Raw genomic sequence first — 23,996 nt, 5'->3', positions numbered from 1 at the left:
TTTTTGGTGTTTTGAGACAGGGTTTCTCTGTGTAGCCTTGGCTGTCCTGGACTCAGTTTGTAGACCAGGCTAGCCTTGAACTCATAGAGGTCTACCTGCCTCTGCCTCCCAGAGCGCTGGGATTACAGGAGTGCACCACCGAGCCCAGTGCTGAATACCTATTTTTAATTCATCTAGAAATGGGGTTATGGTCATATGTCATTTTGATCAAATTTCAAAGAGTCATTAAATTGATTTCTGTAGCCACAATAGCAGTCTGCATTTCTGTCATAAACAAGGGCTGATATTCCTCTATACTTCTGCCGACACTTGTTTGGGATAAAGTATCCAGTGCTAGGGTACAACTCAAGGCTTCCCTTCCACAAACCGGGCAAGCCTTTTACCACAAGCTCCAGACCTATTCAAATCCTCTCATCTTAAAGATAGGCTGTTTCATTGATGACAACGGTTCTTTGTATCTCCTTGACCCTAAAGCTTTATTCACTACACAACCTACACAGATGCTCCCGTTTTTAAAGCTTTTTTGTCTACCTTCCCAGGGGTGACAATACACAGATAGGTGTTTTGTTCTGTTACTGATTTCTGAGGCAGAGTCTCACTGTGTTGCTAGGGCTGCTTTCTAACCCAGGGGCTAAGAGCGACCCTACTACCTTGGCTTTCTTAGAGGTGACTTCTGGAGCATAGCAAGCAAGCCGAGCTACAATTCCTGTGTTTTCTTTCTAATGGTGCTGGGCCTGGCCCCAGGGCCTTACTTGCCCTGCCTAAGGGCTCCACTGCTGACAACCAACCCTACAAGTCGCGATCATTTTCCCCAAACACCGAGTATCAAGCTGCTCTCTGGCTTTCACTGTTCCTTTCGCTTGCCTCAGACCAGAAATCCCACCACAGTCTCCCAAAGGCTGGGGTAATGGACATATATCATTACTATTTCTATTCATATATCCTACTATTTCTGATGAAAGTCAGCTGTTAAGCATCGTGTGTTCTTTTGTATGTTAATTATTTTTTGTTTTCCAGACTCTGTCTTAAACAGCTTGATAATTTCTTCAGGTGCAGATATTTTTGTATCTTTTTCTACTTTAAGGTCACTAAGATAATGAACCATACAGATAAATATTTTCATCAAGCAGGGTATGGTAGCATGTACCTTTACTCCTAGAACTCAGGAAGCAGAAACAGGCAAATCTGTGAGTTTGAAGCTAGCCTGGTCTACGCATTGACTCTTAAGCCAGCCAGGGCTACACAGAAAGAGCCTGTCTCAAAATAATAAATACATGTATTTTCATCAAATTGTTATACATAGTTAGGCTCAGCATTATTCCCAGTGGCCCAAAGACAGATATAACCTAAGTTTTCATCTACAAATGAATGGATAATAATAAAGTGTATTAGATGAATAGAAGTGAAAGTTCAAAATTAAGGCCCTGGGGTCCCAATTCTTTTACAAAGGAGGTACCAAATGATGAAGTTATTTGGCTTTGAAGGCTATTTCTCAGCAGGCTGTGGTGGTTCATGCCTTTAACACCAGTATTTGAGAGACAGATGAAGGAGAATCATAAGTTTGAAGGTAACCTGAGGTAAAATAAAAATACTAAGCCCCAAAACGAAAACCAAACCAAAACAACACAAAAAGACCCAACAACAAAAATTGTAAAACAAGGCTGAGGAGACTGTTCAATGGCTTAGACTCTTGCACCCAAGCGGGAGAATGTGAGCTCAAACCCCCAGAATCCATTTAAAGCCAGGGGAGCAGTGCACTTGCAAATCCTGGCCCTTCACAGTAGATGGGGTGCAGAGACAGGCTCTCTTGGGCTCACAGAACAGCTAGCCTGTGTACAAAGTGGCAAACACTGAGGACGGTTGACTCCTAAGGTTGTCCTCTAAACGTTCCCAAGCCCACAGGGGCATGTGTCCACTTATACCGCACAGACATATGCACACAGATGATATCATCAATGAGTGCGCACAACACACACACAAACACATAAAGGTTTAAAAAACAAAACCCTGATAACAAATGATTTCCAAGGCATGGCCTTAAGAAACACTAAAGTACCTTCCCAAATCACTCCTGCTGTCATGTAAGGAAGTCTAGCTAGACTTCAAAACAACAAAAGATGCTGTGGAAAAAGAGAGTCAGCTGACAGGAACATCAGCATCTCATACTCTAATAACGGCCTATTACACACTCCAGAAACAGCCAAGCTGCCAGAGGACTTCGGCCTACCGAGTGACCTTTTAAAGAGAGAAGCAGAGCTACATACAGTTAGGTGTTAGACAGCAACTACTGAAAAAAATTATGTCTAGTGGTCTCATTTTCATAGAGTTGAACAAGCTTTTAACACCCATTGGCAACCTGGCATAGGTTGAATCTTATGGCGGCAGAAATACTTCGGGGAGTTTAAGACAGAATATTCATAAAGAAACACATAGCTAAAGCGGGAGTATTCTTTTTCTTTTCCTTTTTAATTTTCAAGATAGGCTTTCTTTTTGTAGCTCTGGCTGTCCTGGACTCTCTGTAGACCAGGCTGGCCTTGAACCCACAGAGATCCACCTGTCTCTACCTCCTGAGTGCTGGGCTTAAAGGGGTGTGCCACCAGCACCACCACCCGGCTGCAAAGATTTTTCAGAAATAAATTTCCTGTAAGTAGTTTTACAAGGTCATGCCATTCCCTCACTCAATCAACACCAGATGTTTTTCCAATTGGCTGGTTTTCTTGCCAATATCAGAAAGGAAAAACATTTTTATAGGCTAAATAAATCTAAAGGAAAATAAGCTTATAATTTCTCCGCCCAAGTTTTCCTTAGTAGAAATGTAATTGCTCGTTAGAGACAAACTATGGCCCGTGTATCTCCACACCAGGACTAAACCTCTCCTAACACAGACATCTCTAGATAAAAACAAGAAGGAATGCATGTAGAAAACACACACACACACAGTACTCAACAGGTCAAGCTTTCTGCACTGGACACCTTCTAACACCTGACTCAGCAGCACACACTTCATGCTGATTCCCATCTTGTTTTCTCAGCCTACATCCACGACCAACTCTTTGCTTGCACTTCAGATGAAGGCTGTTTGTGTAAACGGGGTATGCACGCGTGTGCACACGTGGCCATGGTATGCGCCAGCAAGAGGAGGATGCCTGGCGTCTTGCTGTAACTCACTCCCTTGAGACAGGGTCTCTCGCTCACCCAGAGATGTTTCCAGCTAGGCTGGCCGGGCAGAGCCCTAGTAATCTTCCTCTCTCTGTGCCCCAAGCCCAGTGCTGGAGCTACGGGCTGTCCAGGACCACATATGGCTTTTATGTGGGTGCTGAGGACCTGACCATGGGTCATCACAATGGTGCGTTACATGCACTAAGCATTTTCTGTGCCCTCTTTACACTTTCATTCTTTTTTTTTTTTTAACGTTGAGAATTTTGTCTCTTTACTTGGTTTTACTCTCCTGGGCAACATTTTGGGTGCCTGAAAACTCCAGAGTTCAATCCCCAGGACTCATACTGTGCAAGCTGTCTCCTGACCTCCATGCAGCACTGTGGCATGTGCTAAATAAAAGTAGCATTTCAATAAAATCACACAAATTGTATCATTCCTGCCTTCTGGAGACAAAATTGCATAAAACATTTGAGATTCTTACAAGAAGTTAGAAGGAAATAGTGATATTTTGTATCCAGTCACTTTGGTAGAGATGGAGAGAAATAACTGGATTTTTCCCATTCAGGTCAGGAATCTCTTTTCTTACAGGGGATGGTGGCACACAGTTTTAATACCAGCACCGAGGTGCTTTTTTGTCTGATCGTTTTCTTTTTTTGAGCAAGATCTTTATACTATGTAGTTCTGCCTTGGACTCAGAGATCTACTTGTCTCTCCCTCCACAGTGATGGGATTAAAAGTGTGAATCTTTATTCCTGACACAAACTATACAACTTTTCTCTACTTTTACAATACAGGATATCCTTAATCAAAAAATGTGAAATGCAGCTGCGTGGCGGTGGTACACACCTTTAGTCTGAGCACCTGGGAGGCAGAGGCAGGTAGATTACTGAGTTCCAGGCCAGCCTGGTCTACAGAGTGAGTTCCAGGCCAACCAGCACCACACAGAGAAGGCCCGTCTCCAAAAACAGAGTGAAACCCAAACTTTTTGAGCACCACAATTAGAAAACCATCACCTGAGATAACCTAGAACCCTGACGATGCAGCCACTTCTGATGAGAACTGATAGACTAAGATCAGAAAGGAGAGGAGGACCCCCCCATCAGTGGACTTGGGGAGGGGCATGCATGCAGAAAGGGGGAGAGGGTGGGGCTGGGAGGGGAGGAGGGAGGGGCTTATGGGGGGATACAAAATGAATAAAGTGTAATTAATAAAAGTTAAATAAAAAATTAAAAAAAAAAGAAAACCGTCACCTGACTTCATGTGAGGGGCACAGTCAAAATACTGTAAACAGCGTCTAAACTTACTTTCAGCCTACAAGTAGATATAAGTGAAACAGATCAGCGCTGGAGAGATGGCTCGGTGGTTAAGAACATGGGGTGCTCAATTCCCAGCACCCACATGAAGCGCACACCCATCTATCTCCAGTTCCAGGTGATCCGACACCCTCATGCAGGCAAAACACCAATGAACATAAAATTAAAAAATGAACCACAAAAGCAAAGGTGCACATCCCATACCTGGCTAAAAACATCTTAAAAACAAAATACATGCGCCAGGCCTAGTGGTACACATTCTTGATCCCAGCACTCAGGAGGCAGAGGTAGGCCGATCTGTGAGTTCAAGGCCAGCCTACTCTACAAATCAAGTCCAGGACAGCCAGGGTTCTATTATACAGGGAAACCTCGTCCCAAATACCAAAAAAGAAAAAAGGAAAAGAAACAGATGAATGTACTTCAAGTTGAGCCTTGGGTCCTATCTTAAAGACATTTGGTATGAGCAAGTATTTCAAAACCCAAAAAAGAATTAAACACTGCTGGGCCACATGCAGGCAAAAAATGTGTGGGGTTATTTGTTGTTGTGTTGAGACGAGGTCTAACGATGCGATCTTTAACTAGCCTGAAACCCACAGAAATCAGCCTCCCACTGCCTTCTGAGTGCCGTGATTAAAGACATAGGCCACCACCCCTGTAAGGAAAGGGCCCTGACTGCCTGCATGGCCAGAACCCAACCATGTCTCTCCATCTCTACTACAATCACCAGCTACAAAGTATCACTGCCTCCTTCTAGGTTCTTAGAATAATAGTCTCAAGCAGTGTTTTATGTAATTATGTCTCCAGGAAGCAGGAGACTGAACTTTTGAGGCAAACCCAGGGTTTTGGACAGTAGGCAGATAGTCTTTTACAGAGTTTCATCTCTGTATCAGCATGATATTTTCAAAGAACAACTTGTATGACGTTCCTCTTGTGTTCAAACAAATCCTTGTGGCTCACTTTACCAGAGAGCAATTCCGAGTGCAGAGGTCTGCAAAGCCATTCATAATCTTCCCTACCCGCCACCCACACCAGCAATTCCCACTGGTATGCCTCTGTCCTTTGTTTTTGGTCCCAGAAATTATTAGTATTTTACATATTACATGTTAACCTTTGTATCTATCCATTTCTCCTAGATTTCAAACTCCACCAGGACGATTCTGTCCATCCTTACATCTCCTGGCATTTGTAACAGCATGCGTATCATTAGCAAATGTAACTAAACTGGATGTGGTGGTACGTGCCATACATAATCCTAGTACTTGGGAAGCTGAGGCCGAATGATCAAATCTGAAGTCCAAGCATGACCATCTTAGAAACAGTATCACTGGCCAGAGAGATGATGACTAAGCAGGCAGGAGCCTGTCTGACGAGCAGTGTTGGATCCTGGGACCCGCTGAGGAAAAGAGGAGGCGTTCCGGCTGTCCTCCGACTTTCACATATGCAGTGGCACACAGACACCAGGCCCTTTTACAGACGTGAAAGTGATACACATAGATTTTGTGTATACATGTAACAGTTCCTCAAAATATATGTGCTGGGTCTGGTGACACGCATGCCTTTAATCCTAACAAGCAGGAGGCAGAGGCAGGGGGAAGAGCCGAGGCCTGGAATGAATGTGAAAGGAATGGATGAAAAGCTCCAGGTGAGGCTCAGGGGCGTAGCAGACTACAAGTGTTGTTGGAACCAGTTGCCCAGTGTGTGTAAAACTGGCAACTGTGACTCCCTCTTCAAGGTGACCACAGCCTGAAACCGCTCCCTACAGAGAACTCCCATGTCTTCATCTTGTACTACACACACTAAATGCTCTGAGGCTCCAAGACATCCAACCGTGAATAGCTGGTGCCGCTCCGCTAGAGCAAGCACGGACTAACTGACCCCAGCTTTCCTGTAGGGGTCGTTTCTTCAGTACTTTGTCCCCCCCCAACCAAGTGTCCAAGACCAAACTGTACACCGATTTACAAAAGTACTGTATAGATGTGCCATTCTTCGAACGTCAAAAGCCACCAAGGGGCCTGAGATGTAGCAAGAAGGCCCGGGCTCTCCCTCAGTACCTGCTAGAACATGCCTGTGATCCCAGACCAGCACTCTGGATGTGAGGTATGAAATCAGGAGCTCTAGGGTATCCCTGGCTATTCAGCAAGTTCAAAGCCAGACCAGGATACAAAGAACATGTAGTATTGGTAAATGAACAGATGGAATAAGAGTTCAGAATAGACCTATCTTGGGCTTATACAGTGAGACCCAGTCGCAAAAACTAAAAAGTAAAAAGAGTTGGAAATTGTCACATACTCCTGTAATCCCAACACTTAGTAACCAGAGGCAAAAGGATGAGGAGCTCAAGGCCAGCTTCAGCTATGCTGTGACTGTGGGGCCAACCTGGGCTACATGTAACCCTGTCTTAAAAGCAACAACGTTGGGAAAACAGGCTTTTGGAGCATCTGTCTTCTAATCTATCAAGTGCTGGGGGCTGGAGAGAGGTGGCTCAAGTTAGGAGCACCCAGTGCTACTGCAGAGGACCCATGTCCATTCCCAGCCCCCACGGGGAACCTCACAACTGCCTGTAACTCCAGCTCTAGGAGACATGATGCTCTCCTCTGGCCTCTGGGGGCACCAGGCACACATGTGGTGCACAGACATACATGCAGGTAAAAATATTCATACACATAAAATTTTAAAGTATTCTTTACCTAAAAGATGTTTTAAGTTCAAAATAAATCATAAATATGAAGATACTATTTTATGTGTAGCATTCATGCTCACAAAATAAAAAGAACTATTCTCTAAGTTTTTAAGTTCAAATTCAATCATAAATGCGAACTATTTAACATCAAACACTAGTAATTTATTATTCAAGGGCTGGAGATGTAGGTCAGTAGTACAAGGTCGTGTATGTGCATGTGTGTGTTTACAATGCTTGAAGCATTATGTCCAAATTACCAGGCCAACAAAAAAAATAAGTTTAAAATATTGTTACTTGAGTTAACTGTTTAAAATAGCTTTCTTTCTGGGGGAAGATCAGCAAAATATTCTATATATGAGGTTCACCATTATAGAGAATAATTCCTAAATTGTTTTAGTAAGACATATTCATTGTCTTAAAAACAAATTTTTTACAAAAAGAAAATCTCAGTGGTAAGGCATTTGTCTAGTGTACTTGAGACCAGAAAACAACAACAACAACAATACTGAATAATTACATACTTTACAATAAATTTCTAAAATTACTAGCAAGAGCTACTGCTTGGCTACTCTTCTTCTAACCCTGTTTCTTTTCTAGTTAAATCTCTTGATAGTTTGGGGTGAGCTGCTAAGGGAGGAGGGCTCTCCCTTTCTGAGGACAAGGGGACGGGATGTGGGGAAGAGAGAGGAAGGGTGGAATGGGAGGAGACAAGGGAGGGGGCTATGATCCCGATGTAAAAATGAATAATTTTTAAAAAGGCCAAAAAAAAAAAAAAAAAAAAAAGAGGAAAGAAAAAAGAAAGCAAACAACAACAAAAAGATTTAAGATTGAAAAAAAAAAAGCGTCTGGAGACTGTCTAGCTTCAGAGAAGCAGCAACTTTAAATAGTTGTCTCATTAAAGTGTGCTGTGTTGACCTGGGCATTGTGGTGCAAGCCTTTAATCCCAGTACTCAGGAACAGAGGTAGGCAGATCCCTGAGTTCAAGGCCATTCCGGTCTACAGAGTGCATTGACACTCAACCTTCCTAACGCGCATGTGTGGTGACTCCCAACCATGCAGTTATTTTCATTGTTACTTCGTAACTGTAATTTGCTATGTTACAATTCATAATGTAAGTATGCGGGATATCTGATATGCAACTGGCACCCCCCTTCCCGTGAAAGGTTCATTCGCCCACCGAAGGGGTCATGACCCACACTTTGAGAACCACTGTTTCAGGGAATGAGCACTATGTAAAAAACTTCTGTCAGGGCTGAAGAGATGGCTCAGTGGTTTAGAGCACTGTCGGCTCTTCCAAAGGACCCAGGTTCAACTCCCAGCACCCTCATGGCATCTCACAACTGTCTGTACCTCCAGTTCCAGGTGATCTGACACCCTCAGACCAATGCACATAAAAAATAAAGTTAAATAAATTATTAAAAAAAAACCTTATGTCAAATTTGAAGGCCACACAGGTTTCTCGTTTACTTTGAAAAGTGGGAGAGGTACAGTAAAGAGCTTCATCTTCAATTCTTTCACCTTAATAATATTATCGTAACTCAGAAAGCACAATCAAACAGTAAGAGTCTAGTGTTTAATTTCTAAGTAACCTCAACTTAACTCTTGTTACGACAAGAAAATGGATATTGAGCATCTGATTTTAAAGCCATAAAGACAAAGTTAAATGGTTTCCTCAGTGCTCAATGTGAGTTCACAGCAGTGCCAAGATTAGGTCCCCTGAGAGCTTGATTCCTATATTTAAAGCACAGCTTTCTGTCTGGGTAAGAGACTGATAAACTCAGATGCAATTTATGTGACTGAGCGCCCACAATCCACCATTTCAAAAATTTAAGGTCTCTGTAAATAGAAGTATTTTTCAACTGAGTGTTCTACCTCAATGGCAGAACAACTCAGTGGCAGATCCTGATGAGGCCCTGGATTAGATCTCCAGCACTGTAAAAATAAACAAACAAAGCAACACAACAAATATGATTATTCTCTCGTGTTTTTGATTTAAAAAACAAAACAAAACAAAACAAAACAAAACACAAGAAGCACTCGGTTTGAATTCACTAGACACCCAAGGCTGGTCTTAAACTTACAACAATCCCCGTCTTCATGCCCATTCACTGTTGACGGTTTTTGTCGTTTCTTTGTTCCATTTGTGAGACAAGGCCTCAAGTATCCTATGCTGACCTCAAGCTTCCAATGCAGCTGAGGACATCCTTGCACTTCTGATCCTCCTGCCTCCACCTCCCCACGCTTATGCAGTACTAGGGCTCACACCAGGGCTTTGCACATGCTGAACAAGTGTTCACTCAACCGGACCACGTTCCACCCCCTCTATTCTTTCTTAACGAATGGGCTGACCTTAGCAAAGCCACCTGCTTTTGCTGTACTTTTAAAGGCAGGTGTACATTCCAGAGGCTTCTCTAAGAGGAAGCGAGTGTGACAAAGAATACTGAATAAAGAGAGGCCTCTTATCTCTGCGTGTTACAGCTCACCATGATGTCCAAGGAAGTTAACGCATTAAGTGCATATTCTAATTTATTCAAAGAGAATTTCAAAATACCCGGTTCTACAAGTGGACTGCAGAAATAATTTGTAATGTGATGTTTTTATACATGAACATACTGAGCATGAAAACAAGTTTTAAACAGCTGATGGGGATGAGCATTGCAATATGAGCACCACAGAGCGCCTTCAAAAAGCAAACTCATCTCTTGCCTGCATTCAGTGCCATCATAGCTTTATTTTCCGCAATTGGGGAAGAACGGCCAGTCTCCGGGCTACAAGCTGACTGATCCAGTGTTTTAAAATGTCAACTTGCAACTCAGGGCCAGTGGCTCATCTCGGCAGACATTTTCCAGGACTGCCTAACAATGAGTACAGTGATGGCCCTGATGAAACGCTGCTGAATTATTGCTGCACTGCCAGGCAGACTACGATTAGAGGCACTCCAGTTTAACAAGCCCAACGGAGAAAACTGAACCAGTTTAGGAAATGGCTAGTTATACTGGCCACCGTGTAAAAGACCTGTTCCTCCAGACAAATTCTTAGAGAGTGTAGTGTCGCACACCGAAAGCACAACATTTGGAAGGTGAAAGCAAGACAATTAAACTTTTGAGGTCATTTTCAACCTCATCATAACGTGTTCTCAAAGACCCAAACCAGCTGGGTGTAGTGCACTTCTTGGGAAGCAGAGGCAGGGAGAGCTCTGCGCTGAAGGCCAGAGGTCTACACAGTGAGACACTGTCTCCAAATGCAACAGCAGCAACGACAAAACACCAAAAATAAACAGTGAGGTATTTGAAAGTACTTAGATTTTTGTTGTTTTGTTTTTTGAGATAGGGTTTCTCTGTGTAACAGCTCTGGCTATCCTGCAAGTAGCTTTATAGATGAGGCAGCCTCTGCCTCCCAAGAGATCCACCTGCCTCTGCCTCCCAAGTACTGGGATTAAAGACCACAGCCGCCGCCACCACCACCACCTAGCTAGGCATATAAAATATTAACTTTCAAAAAGCCTATTCTAAAACACTTGTATGCTTACAAAGTAACAACAGTAGGCACGAATTATCTGTATCTTCACTGTATGGTGGGCAGCTTGCTCATGCTACACAAACTCAGAATTTAGTCCTCAAAGTGGGGGTATCCTATCCCTTAGAGACACTGAAAATCAGACTCAAAGAAATTAAGCCGAATAACTTTTCAAAGGTCATAGTTCAAATCCCCGCTTCAAAGCTAAGGCTGGCAACTAGCCTCTATAAATATAAAATTCCACATTGCTAAGAGTAAGAACCACAGCATACCTAACTCCAGAACATCACACACTTAGTCCTCTCTCAGAAAAAGCACCGACTTGGTCACTAATGGTTCTGACTCCCACCCCACCCACCCCCTTCAAAAGCCTACTTTTATCAAAATTCAGGGCAGAAATGTACAAGGTATTCAAAGCATCATATTAAGATTAAAAGGCTAATTTGCTTTTCTTTACTAGGATTTACAAAGACAGTTAAGACATTGGCAGTGAATTAACCATTTCATATCTTTGCAGAATCACAGGAACCTTAGAGTTTAGACAACGGAACTCTGTGAAGGGAACTTTACTCAAAGTAATAATAAGAGTAATAGGAGAATTCCATAGAGCAACATATACAAAGAAACACAAATACACATTTAAGAATATTCCTTTTTTAATTCCATTTTATTTTTATTATGAACGTCTCTGCAGTGCCTGAGCAGGCCAAAGGAACTGGGTTACAGGTGGCTGTGAGTCACTGGACACGGGTTCTAACAACTGAACCCAGCTCCACCGGAAAAGCAGTGTGTCCTCATAACCACTGAGCCATCTCTCCAGGCCCCATACACGAACACTCTGTAAGCCTCAGCGCAGTGACACACTTGAATCCCTACCTAATTGGGAGGCAGAGGTAGAATGGCTTGAGCCCAAGAGTTCTAACAACACAGAGAAACCCTACCTACAGTGCATTTTAAACTTGTTTTAAAAGCGGTTAGACCATGGCCCAGCCCTGTTATTCTTTTGCTCCTTGAGACGGGGTCTAACTCTGTAGCACAGGCTATAAAAACTCCCACTGCCTTGTGTTGGATCATAGGCCGGTGTGCCACCACACCTAGCGAAAGTACATTTTACTAGTTCACAAATGAATAATTTCCTTTTATAAACTCTGTATGATACCTTAACATTTTAATTTTCCTGTTACAATTAATTTTAAAATTCAAATATTAAAAAGATATAGATGAGTTGGTTCAAAAAGCAGGATAAAGTGAAAACAACTTTTTGTGCTTTGCTTTTCGAAACAGGTCTTCTTCCTCTGGATCTTACACGGTAGCTCAGGCTGGCCTAGAAAACGAGGTGATTCTATTGTCTCAGCTTCTGGAGTATGGAGATTGCACTTGAGTCATCATGCCTAGCTTCACTCTCCTATCTACCCTCCCCTTCCAGGAAACTGAAAGAGCCCAATCCTAGACCAGCACAAATCTTTGCAAATCCTTGACTTGACATTTTAAATTGTTCATTAGAAGAAACTAAAAATCATTTTTTTCTTTTCCTCAGTAACTTTCATACATTTTTTTCCTTTTAATGAATAGGAGTATTTTGCCTAGATATATGTCTGTGAAACACTTGTGTGCCTAGCGACCATGGAAGCCACAAGAAGGCACTGGATCTCCTGAAATTGGGATGTATGTGCGTGTTAGAAATGGAAACCCTGGTCCTCTAGAACAGCAGCCAGCGCTCTTAACCTCTGAGATATCTCTCCAGCCTTTCTTCACCCACTTTCAAAGGATGAAGAAAACAAAGTAGTTTTCTTTGTTTGTTTCTTTGTGTAGCCGTGGCTGTCCTGAAACTCTCTCTCTGTAGACCAGGACGGCCTTGAATTCACAGAGATCTGCCTGATTCTACCTCTTGAGAAATGGGATTACGGGCATGTACCACTGCTACCCAGCTAAACGCAACTCTCATAGTCACATGAAGTCAGGATATATGAGTTGGTAATAGCCTTGTTCTGCCTGTCAACAAAGGGCCACATGAGTATAAAAACCAGTACACTTCAAACCTGGCCTAGTGCAGCAATCTTTCTTTTCTGTTTTTGCTGCCAACCCCCTCCCCCAAAATAAAATCACTCACTCTGCAAACATGAAGCGTCTAGAATAAGCTGTTTATTACACCTTGTTACTGTAAACGTTAGGGAAATCTTAGGTCTGTCGGCATCCTTCAGCGGATCATAAAGTTACATCAACAGGGGCCATCAAGATGGCTCAGCAGGTAAGGCGTGCCACCCAGCCTTCATCCCAGGGTGCACATGTGATGGGAGAGACCCGGCTCCTGCAAGTTGCCCTTTGACTGCTAAGACCTTCCAACCCTATAAGTATAATTTTATCAATATTTTTAAAGTCGCATCAACAAACATCACAGTTCTGTAAATGGTCTAGTTGATTGTGCTTTACCTGAGCAGGCATTTTGTATACTGCCAAGCTTCATCTCCATATGTAATTGCTGCCTTACCACAAAGGTATGCCCAAGATCAATTTATTACTCATTTTTTCACAATGCTCCACTTTTCTTTCTTCAGTGTGACTACAAATTCCTGAGCCTGAGGGGTAGACAGAAGAAACTGCCAATATGTTTCATAGTTAACCAATCCTTGTCTACTATAATCTAATGTAATAGGTGACTTTAACCTTAAAGCAATTTAAAGGGCCAAACAAATGGGTTAATAACATTTCTGGCTGCAACTGTCAGCTATGGCCTCAGTAAGGCCAAGACAGCACCTTAATATCAAGTTTGTAGAAATATTAGGATAATAAAGAGGTTATTTACCTATCCCTGTAATTTACATGCTACCAGTTACTTCATATAACCCAGAAAAAAAATGATTCATTAATGTAATTCTGTTCATCCAAAGTCTTCAAAGACTAATTCAAGTGGACAGCAATGTAGCTCAATAGAAAGAGTGCTTTTAAAATCACATAATTAAGAAAAAAATGAATCAAGCATAAATTACAGCCCACAATCCAATATAATCATCTACTGTTAGCTATGACTACATTAGAATCCTTTTTTTTTTTTTTTTTTTTTTTCTGAGACAGGGTTTCTGTGTAGCCCTGGTTGTCCTGGAACTCACTCTATAGTAGACCAGGCTGGTCTTGAACTCAGAGATCCACCTGCCTCTACCTCCCCAGGGCTGGGATTAAAGGCATGCACCCCCACTGCCCAGATATATTGGAATTTTTTTTTTTTCTAATGTACATTGCCGATTGCTGTTTTGCCTGCATGTGCCTGTATGAAGGTGTCAGATCCCCTGGAACTAGAGTTACAGACAAGTTGTAAGCTGCCATGTGGGTGCTGGGAATTGAACACGGATCTTCTGGAAGAGCTGCCAGTGCTCTTAACCGCTGAGCCGTCTCTCCAGACCCTAGAATTTTTATCAAGTAGTCTGAAATGCATTATGAAACAACACTGTAAATTACAGTTGGATGTCCGGTTGTTTCTGAGTTAGCATCTGGGTGAGGCCTAACCCAAAAGTTCACTGAGCACAAAGATAACTATGCATGAACACTTAGATTTGGTCGGTGTAGGAATGTTCTTTTTTTCCCTCACTCCCTTGGGTTTCCCTGGTATCTTAGAATATTTCACTTTGAATGCCTAAAAATACTATTCCAGAACCACAGTGCTCTATTAGCTAGAGCACTGAAAAATTAAATTTGGTTTCTAACTTGTCACAACTTAGGAAACAGTACTTCAAGGAATAGGAATGCATCTTTAGCCAATAACAAAACTGCTCATTAATTTGCAAGTAAAATGAGGCCAAGGTTTGAAATGTAAAGAGCTTTAGAGATTAAAATGTTTTTATTTTTGCACAGTGGGTATCGAACTGGGCCTCACTCACGCTAGGCAAGTGTTCCATCACTAAGCTGCAGAATCAGCTCAGAATGCAAGGCCTCTCAAGAGAGCTTGCTCTTTCAGAGGGCTTGGGCTCAGAGAACACTTTAGTTCTCAGCACCTACCACATCCTTTGTAATTCCAGCTCCAAAGGATCTGATAATCTCACCTAGCTTTCTTGGACACTAGCATGTGCGTGTGTGCGTGCATACGCGCATGTGCACACACAAATACACACTCTAAATTTTAAAAAAATTCAAAAGCCGAGTATGGTGATGGACACCTTTGATCCCAGTAGTCCAGAAGCAGAGGCAGGAAGAGCTCTGTGAGTTCGAGGCCAGCCTTGTCCACATAGTAAGTTCCAAGCCAGCCAGGGATGATCAGTAATGCTCTGTTTCAAAAACATAAAAACATACTCAACAGCACTGCCTTCCCGGTATGGTGGTGCACGTCTGTGATCCCAGTTTCTGTGGAGTACATGAGGATCCATGGCTCCAAGATCCAGAGAAGGCTCAAGGTCAGCCTGGACAAGTCAGTACGACCCTGTCTCAAGAAAAGCAACAGGGCTTGGCTCTCGAGTATCAGGAAAGCAGTGTCAGGTATGGGAAAAACACATTTAACAGTGCCGCTAATCCTAACAGCATACTGATAAATGACCTAAAATAAAAGGGTACCAGAGTCTGAAGGTGTGAATACTTCCAACATAAATAATGATTTACAGCATCTGGGAGGCTCAAACTCTTTTCATCAGTTTCAGGAAAAGGATCATGAGTTTGTAGCCATCTTGGTCTGTGAGTCCATGCCAACCTGAGCTATGGAACAGGACTCTATCTCAAAAAAGGCCAGTTAGGCAACAGAAAATAAATAAATAAATAAACAAAACAAAGGAAAATCTTTGGCATACAGATTGTACCTAACAGAACTTAAACATCAAGAATTCATTTTAGAGCTGATGGTAGTGCCCGGAAAAGAGGCAGGCAGGCCAATCTCTGAGTTAAAAGCCAGCCTGGTCTACAGAGGGAGTTCCAAGACAGCCAGGGCTACACAGAGAAACTCTGTCTTGAAAAAACAAGAGCAAAAACAAAACAAAACAAAACAAAAACGGCAACAAAACCAAACCCAAAATTTGTGGCGTTTTTGCCCAGTTGAAGACAGTAGTTGGGGAATGCAGTTCCGGGAAGAGGGACTGACTAGCATACATGCGGTCCTAGGTGTGATCCCCAACACTGAAGAAAGGATGGACAAATTGACCCAAGATAACTGTCTCCATAATCAGTCTCAACAGTGTTCAAAACAAATTCCTGCCACGTGTTGGTGCCACACACCTTTAATCTCAGGCCTCTCGAGGCAGAGGTAGGCAGAGCTGGGCTGAGTCTGAGACCAGCCTGCTCTGTACAGACAGAGTTCCCAGGCTACAGCATAGTGAGACCCTGCTTCAAAACACAAAGAGAAAACAAACGACGACAAAGGCGGCCTGGCAGCTAATCCTGCAACCCCGGGCCTTGCGAGGCTGAGGCAGGAAGAGCAGGAACTCAACACCACCATGTCTCAAAACAAAACCCAGGGCTGGCCAAGATGGCTCAGCAAGCAAAAAGAGCTTGTCTGCTCAAGCGTCACAATTCAAGGTCAGCCCTCAGAGCCCAGAGGCCACAGGAAGAAGAACACACTGACCGATACACCTACAGGCTGGTACCTGTAGTCAGACACATACGTACGTGCACGTACGCACAAAATGAAAAGAGGCGGCTGGAGAAATGACTCAGGAGTTAACAACGTTTGTTGCTGCTCCAGAGGACCCAGGCTCAGTTCCCAGCACCTGTGTGCTGACTCACAACCTTGCAATTCCAGTTCTGAAGCCCTCCTCTGGCCTCAGAGGACCCTGGCACGTATGTGGTGCATTTACACACATGCAGGCAAAACAATCCTACACATAAAAACAAAATTTTAAATTGGTAAACATGGGTAGTATGTAGAACGTTCTTCGGAGGGTATGGAACCTTAATGGAATAAAAGGGGCATTTGACTGCTTTGGGGGTTTGTGTTTTGTTTCGTTTTTAAAGCAAAGTGAGAGCAGCGCTGTGAGACAGAGGCTGCCTAGGTCTATGCTGCCTGGGCTGATTTTCACCGGCTCCAGTGGTCCTCGTACTGGAGCACTGGAGAAGAAATGATCAAGGACACCTAGCCTTGTACAATTATTATTATTATTTAAAATCACAAATTCAAAGGGTAATGAACCAAAAGGTACTTAAAATAATTGCTGTTAGCTCCCTTGTTTATTGGGAAAGAAAAAACTCACCAGGTCAGATGAATTAAGTGATGATAGTTCCTGGGAAAACTCAGATTAATAACCAGATCTCTAGGCTGATATAGTATGCTCTTTCTGCATGCAATACTACAATTTCTGTTATGTTGGATAACAATATAATGCTGGAGTTAAGAAAATAACACAAACAAACACACAAACAAACAAAACAAAACCAAAAAGCCAAGACCTAGTGACACGGAAGTATGTGGCACTATGTATTTATAGGTCACTGAAGCATAATGAATACAGATTCAAAACTTCCAAAAGCAGAGCCTTTCCTATCTCCTGCTATCTATAAAATATCTTAATGTCAGCTAATAGAAACACTATGCTGTTTTTAAAATGGAAAGATTTTTCTTTTTTTAAAGCTGGGCGAGGTGGCACACACCTATAATCCCAGTGCTTGGGGAGGCAGAGGCAGGTGGACCTCTGAGTTTGAGGCCAGCCTGATCTACAAAGCAAGTCCAGGACAGGCATGGCTACACAGAGAAACCCTGTCTGAAAAAGCAAAAACAAAACAAAACAAAAATTCTTAAATTTCCCCCAGGCTTATGGTGTCTTAATTATAGAGACTTACTAAAAGTATGACAAAGTAGAGACTGAACTGGAAAAAAAAAATCTCAATTTGGATCTAAGAGCAAGACTAGGTATTTAAATGTGTCTCTTGTTAATCTTGCTGAATGTTAAGGTAATGTTGGTTAACACACTTAAAATGAAAGACACTCATTAATTTGACAGCATATATAAAATAAAATATATTTGTAAAGTTTCAGGAAAACCACTTCACACATTTAATGGGATCTATGGTAAGTTACACTAAAAATACAAGAAGATAAACAGACTGAATGTAAACTATAGAGAGCCAGGAGGTGGGACAAATTTTTAATCTCAGCACTCAGGGAGACAGAGGCAGGCAGATCTCTGTGAGTTCGAGGCCAGCCTGGTCTACAGAGCAAATTCCAGGACGGCCGGGGCTATACAAAGAAAGCCTGCCTTGAAAGCAAAGCAAAACAAAAAAAGGTGAGAGACTAGAGGGCCGGAGAGAGGACTCGGTGTTTAAGATCACAGTGGTTAAGATCACGTAACTGCTCTCGGAGGGGAGCAAGCTTGGTTCCCACCCACATCAGGCAGCTCAGGATCTCCTCTAACTCCACTCGGGGGGGGGACCCTACTTCTCTGATCTCCATAGGCGCCTGCTGTACATGCATTCACAAAATGGATCTCTAAAAACAATGAAGAAGCCCTGAGGTTAGAATCCTGGTCCTCTACTGTCAAACTGCACAACTTCAACACCTTAACAATGTAAGACAGGATTATAAGAACCAAAATTCAGACAGCCCCTGTGGCGTCCGATGTAAGAGGAGTGTTCCAAGCCAGCCTGGGTTACTCTGAGTTTCGGGCCATCCTGGGCTATGTGTCAAAAACAAGGTGGGGCTGGAGAAAGGACTTGGTAGTGAAGAGCACTTGCAGTTCTTGGAGAGAGCAGGGACTCAGTTTCTACGGCACACATGGTGGCTCACAACCATCTGTAACACCAGTTCCAGGGGATCTGATGGCAGCTGCTGACCTCTGTGGGCACCAGGCAGGCATGAGGTGCACACACACACACACATGCAGGCGAAACAATCGTACACAAGTGTCTTTAAAATGTTTAACAGGACATGAGTGTGCACACGCTCGCACGTGCACACAGGTTAACAGAGCAAAACAGAGTTTTACATCTCTAGCACTCTTTCATTCTCTACCCTAACATCACCTGCTTTGGCTTTACATAGATGCTGCATATCTGGCTTATGTAACCGGTACTCTCGATTGGTTTCAACTTTAAATTTTTCCTTTAGGGACAGTAGGGGAGGACACAGGTTTGAACAGGGTCTCCCTCTACAGCTCAGGCTGGCCTGAAACTCCCTCTGTAAAGCAGAATGATTTGTGCCAAGACCACGGTTCCCAGCCACTAGGCTCTGTTTCACGTAAAAGCTTCTCCGTATCTCTGGCTCTGAGAGTAACATATAAAGCCTGTGGCCTCTGATCTCAACAGTCAAAAGGATGGACACTGTGGCACATGTCTGGAATCCCAGCACTCAAAAGACAGAAGAGGATCACTCCAAGTTCCAGGTCAATTTGGGCTAATACTGAGAACCTGTCTCAAACAGAACAAAACAAAATACAGGCTGGGGGGATTGTAGTTCTTGTGGGCCTTGTGCTGGGTCCCCAGTACCACAAAGACAAAACAAAACCACTCCAAGAGAACATTAAAACACTACCCAGGAAGAGGTTCTAACACATCAAGAATGCTGAGATCTAAGTGTCTCTCAAAAGGGGCGAGGCAACACATGTATTAGTCAGATCACCAGCTGAAATCAGCTATTTTTTTTGTGTGTACATATTTCCCGAACTCATAAGAATTCTCATTCTGCAATAACGTATTTGGAAATAATCAGCCCCTTATAAAGGATTTTCTTAGTTCTAAGGATTTTTCTATTGTTTTTATTTTGAGACAGGATTTCCCCATGTATCCCTGAGTGTCCTGGAACTCTTTTATGTACACACTAGCCTGGCCTCAAATTCACAGAGATCATCCTGCCTCTGACTCTTGAGTGCTGGCTGGACTTAAGGGTGTGCAAATGATAGCCTGGCAATTTTGAGGGCGTAAAACTTTATGAAACAAACAGGGTGGTGTGGTGATTGCCTTTAATCTTCGGGCAGAGGTAGAGGCAGGATGATCTTTGGGTTCGAGGCCAGCCTGGTCTACAGAGCAAAGTTCCGGGACAGCCAGGGCTACACACACACACACACACAACCCCTGTCTTGAAAACAAAAACAAAATAACCAGCAAAACAAAAATCATAAAGCAGAGTATGGTGGCTCACATCTGTGATTCTAGCACTTGGGAGGTAGAAAATCACCTCAAGGTCACAGGCTACAGGAGACCCCATTAAGGAAAAACAAACAAAAAATTAAGTATTTGAAAATAACAAACAGCAATGTAGTTTTAAACAAATGGCAGTTAAGTCTTTCCCAATGATCATTCCATAGCTTAAAAGGGAAAAGCAAATTGGTAAAGGGCTCGCTTAAGTTCATAAGGTTCTACCCCACTACCCCACTCAAATCGTCATCATTTAGGACTCTTTTGGGTGCCCCTAAACCGCCAGGAGTCTGGTTAGTAACTTCAATGGTAAGGACTTTATAGTAGCGTTGAATTTGAAACCAACATAAATTAATCTTTTTTGGGACTCTCTACTTTAGAGCAATACTCTAAAGTATTAGACTCTCTATTGTCCTGCATAGGTAATTTTATTATGCTTCTCCTTGGCCTCACAGTCCCATTAAGTTACACATTAAAACTCTAATGTATCCAGTGACTTCAATTTTCTCCACTCCTCACTGCAACTTAGTACTGTTAAGTCTGAATTTAAATTTCCTTCCCAGCTGTCTTACCTCGATCTTTCTTTGTAACTAAATGTTTCTTTCTCATACCCTTAAAAACCACAAAGACTAAACAGAGGTTTCTATCCTAGGTAAGACTTTCACCCCAAGCCCATGAACTTGCCTCATTTTCATCTTTTAAAAGGAGCTGAAGGAAAACAATGAGTGTTTAGAATACAAAGAGAGAGGCGGGAGGTTGGGGGGGGGGAGAGGAAAAAACAGCAAGCGAGATGTGCAGTGAGCCTGGAGTGACCCCAGGTCAGCCTGAGTCCCTGCCAGAAAAGGCCAGGTAACATTTACCCGTGTTGTCTAAGTTTTTTTGTCTCTCGGCCTACAACGAATCTTCTTGCACACTGCTACACAATTGTATTTCACCAATAGTTACAACACTTCCCAAAGGAATCCCTTTCCCCTGGAAGAGCTTTCCGACGACCCGCGGTTCAATTCCAGACCACAAACCTCCCTTTCCAGAGGACAAACTTAAGACAAAAAGAGGAATGGGATTCTCCGAAGGCCCTCGGACCTTCCTCGCATTTCCCCTGAACAGAAACCCAAGTTGCCAGTAACAATGAACCACGAAAAGTGTAGCCTAAACGGGGAAGAGGAAGTACTGGAACAGTATCCAAGCAGCGCCTCCCGGTCGCCTCGATCATCCCAGTTTACCCACCCCCAACTTCCTATTCCCACGGAGGACTCATCGATTCCCGCCCGGGAGGTGATAAAACGGATCACACGAAGGCGGCAGGCGAGGGCCAGCCGGGGAAGCGGGTGCGTGGTGGAAGGAGGCTAGCCAAGGGCTGGGCGAAGAATGGGAAGATGGGTGTGATGGGGGGGGGAGGAGGGATTGAGGACGCCAGGGCTAATCCCGACCCGGGGCCCGCGGCTGGAAGGGGCAGCGGGCGGACCTCCCCCCCGGAGGGCGAGCGACCGGGTGCGCGGGGCGCTCGGGTCGCGAGCAGGGGAGGCCGCCGGGGGCGGGTGGCGGGCCGCACCGGGGAGGCGGCTCCGGGAAGGGCGACTGTTTGGGGTCCCGGCCGCCCGAGACCCCCTCCGAGCTCACACCTCAAACCTGCTCTTGGTCACTCCGTTCACGTCCCTCCTCATGGGGCCAGCGGGGTGCGGCCCGGGCAGGGCGCGCTCGCTGCGGCGTGCGGAGTGCAGAGAGAGACAGGGGCCAGGGCAAGGCCCGGGAGTTCCGGGAGCGGGAGGCGGCGGCGGCGGCCAGCCGAGGCCCGCCCGCCCGTCCGTCCGTCCGTCCGTCCGCCGAGGAGAAGCCGGCTCGGGTCCCGCGGGGGAGGGGGGCGGGGAGGGAGGGGGCTCCACCACCGCCCGCGGCGTCCGCGGCCGCGACGGCTGACAGTCGCTAGCTCGGTCCTCTCCAGAGCCTCAACTTCAACCCAAAACAAAAACACTCCCCACCTGCCAGCAACGCCGCTCCTCATTGGGCAGAGCCGCCGGGGCCTCGGCACGCCGGGGGAGGGGAGGAGCGCTCGGCGGCGGCGGCGGCGCGAGCCCGCCCCTCCCCCACCGGCCGCCCGCCGCGACGGCGAGCCCGCGAGCGAGCGAGCGAGCCGGGACGCGGGTCGGCGCAGGGAGGCGCGGGCCCGTCAGGACGAGGAGCGAGGCCGGGAAGCGCCCGAGCTGTGCGTGTGTCTGTGTGTGTGTGGGGGGGGAGGCCGCGGGGCGGGGGCGAGCGCGCGCGTGCTCGCGGACCGACGGCGGGGAGCGCAGAGCGGGGACCGGACACCGCCGGGCCCCCCGCCCCCCCCACGCCGCCTCTCCGGGAGCCGCCGGCGCCCGCCCACCCGCGCGGGGCACCTGAGCGTCCGGCCCAGCGGCCCCCAGCCCTGACCTGGCCGCTTGCCCGGCGGCCCGAGCTGGCCCCCCCTCCCCCCCACCCCCGTCCTCTGTCACTCACTGTCGCCTTGAACCCAAAGTGCAGCAGGCGGTCCCTGCTCGGAGCCATTTTCCCCGTCTTTCTAGACGTCTCTAGGTTGGGGCAGCGCCGCCGCCGCCGCCGCCTCCTCCCCCGCCCCGGTGAATTGCATTCCGGGGTGCTGCGGGGAGGCCTGGAGGGACCGCGGCGGGGCGGCCGCCTCTCTCGGCCGGGCTCCGGGAGGCGCCGAGGGGCGGGCCCGGCGGCCGGCTCTGCACAGCGGCTGGCGGCGGGGATTGCACCCGGGGGTCGGGGGGTGCAGTGCCCCAGCCGGGCACCCACTGCTTGGGCCGGGGGAGGGGCCCGCGGCGGTGGGGGTGGGGGCCGGCCGGGCGCGGGGGCCCTCGGCTTCCCCGCCCCTCCGGCCGCTGGCGCCCAATGGGCTGAGGTGGCTGCCCACGCTCCAATCAGGGCCCTGCTTGGTGAGAGCTTCAGCCTGACGCCATTTCGGCGGGAGAAACAAGCGTGGAGGAGCGAGTAGGCGGGGGCGTTTGCCCACACCAAACTGTGACTTTCATTGGCTTAGGCTCCTAGCATGGAGGCTGGTGTGTGTCATCTTATTATTTATGCGAGCTCCAGCTTTCAAGACTCCTAAATCTATAACCTGTTTTCCACGAATTATGAAACAACCGAGAGTGAAATTGTTCCTTCAAAGAGAAACAAGCCTGAAATATTAAAGTCATGAATCCCAGCCATCCTCAATTAGGGCACAATTCTGCTTCTGATTGTATACTCAAAGCAGTTTGTCCTCAGAGCCTTTATAGCTAGTTTTAATCAGAACCCGACCAAGGTGAATATTTAAGAGCAAAAAGTGCTGCAAACTTTTTTTCCCCCCAGAGCTGAGGACCAAACACTGGGCCTTGCGCTTCCCTAGCGCTCTATAACTGAGCTAAATCCCCAACCCCAAGTGCTGCAAACCTTTAAAATTTTTTTTAAAAAAAATTTTAGATTACATTTTGTCCTTAAAAGTACTTTCTATTCTTTTTTCTATTTTGAGACAGAGTTTGCATAGCCCTGGCTTTCCTGAAACTGGCTGTCCTCGACTCTGTGTCCCCAATTCCAGCATTAAAGGCATTTATTTGTACCACATCTGGCCAAACTTTTCCCTCCCCCACTTAAAGCAGCATTCCTAAACACACTAGCTTCAAATAACACAGTTCTTGGGCCCACAAAAACCTAGGTCCACACGTTACATTCTCACTGAGTCCCACATGCTTTTAAGCATTTGCTTCAGCCTGTGAAAAACTGCAAAGATCAGTGGCCTCCAAAAGCTGTTTTCTCCCAGCAAGAATGTGTAACAGCTGCAAAAATCAGGAAAAAGTGAGAAAGCGGGCACAGAGACAAAACTGTAAAGACAAAAATAAAACCCGTGGCATGGTGCTACCAACTTTGCATTGCTGAGAACCCATTTAGAATAGTACTCAGGGAAGCTGTTGGTTTCTAATTAGGATTTTTGACAGGATCAATAAATGAAAATATTCAGAGGATAAAGTTTTATGGTGATCATTCGCACCTGTAACCCCAACAGTCTGGAGGCAGGGGCGTTAAGGAATGCTTGAGTTCAGGATCATACTGGGCTGGCTAAGAGACACTGTCACAAAGATACAAATCACAAACAAAATCCCATAAATCCAGTACAGGGGGAGGGAAGACAAGCTAAAGAGTTCAAGGCCAGGCTTAGCTACACAGAGTTAAACCTCCTCTCAAAAACAGTCTGGCCTGGTCTACATAGTCAATTTCAGGACAGCCAGGGATGCATAGTGAGAACCTGTCTTTAACCAAACAACCCAAAACCA

At 45.3% G+C, this 23,996-nt stretch overlaps 1 protein-coding gene across 2 annotated transcripts in view; it reads right to left on the bottom strand.

Annotated features, from left to right (window-relative positions):
• Positions 1–22,666, bottom strand: part of Fbxl20 (F-box and leucine rich repeat protein 20) — a 69,662-nt gene extending 46,996 nt beyond the window's left edge. Inside the window, exon 1 of one of the 2 annotated variants that reach the window (XM_021646823.2) lies at positions 22,183–22,666. In XM_021646823.2, the coding sequence (XP_021502498.1) occupies positions 22,183–22,230 (48 nt within the window). In that variant the 5' untranslated portion in view covers positions 22,231–22,666. Of the gene's footprint in view, positions 1–21,683; positions 21,950–22,182 lie in introns of those variants that run through there. The other variant, XM_060386813.1, reaches the window with a different exon arrangement.
• Positions 22,667–23,996: the final 1,330 nt, after the last annotated feature.

Source organism: Meriones unguiculatus, chromosome 7 (assembly GCF_030254825.1).
Source record: "Meriones unguiculatus strain TT.TT164.6M chromosome 7, Bangor_MerUng_6.1, whole genome shotgun sequence".
NCBI lineage: Eukaryota > Metazoa > Chordata > Mammalia > Rodentia > Muridae > Meriones > Meriones unguiculatus.
Note: the sequence above shows the minus strand (reverse complement) of the source record. Positions and strands in the feature narration are given on the sequence as shown.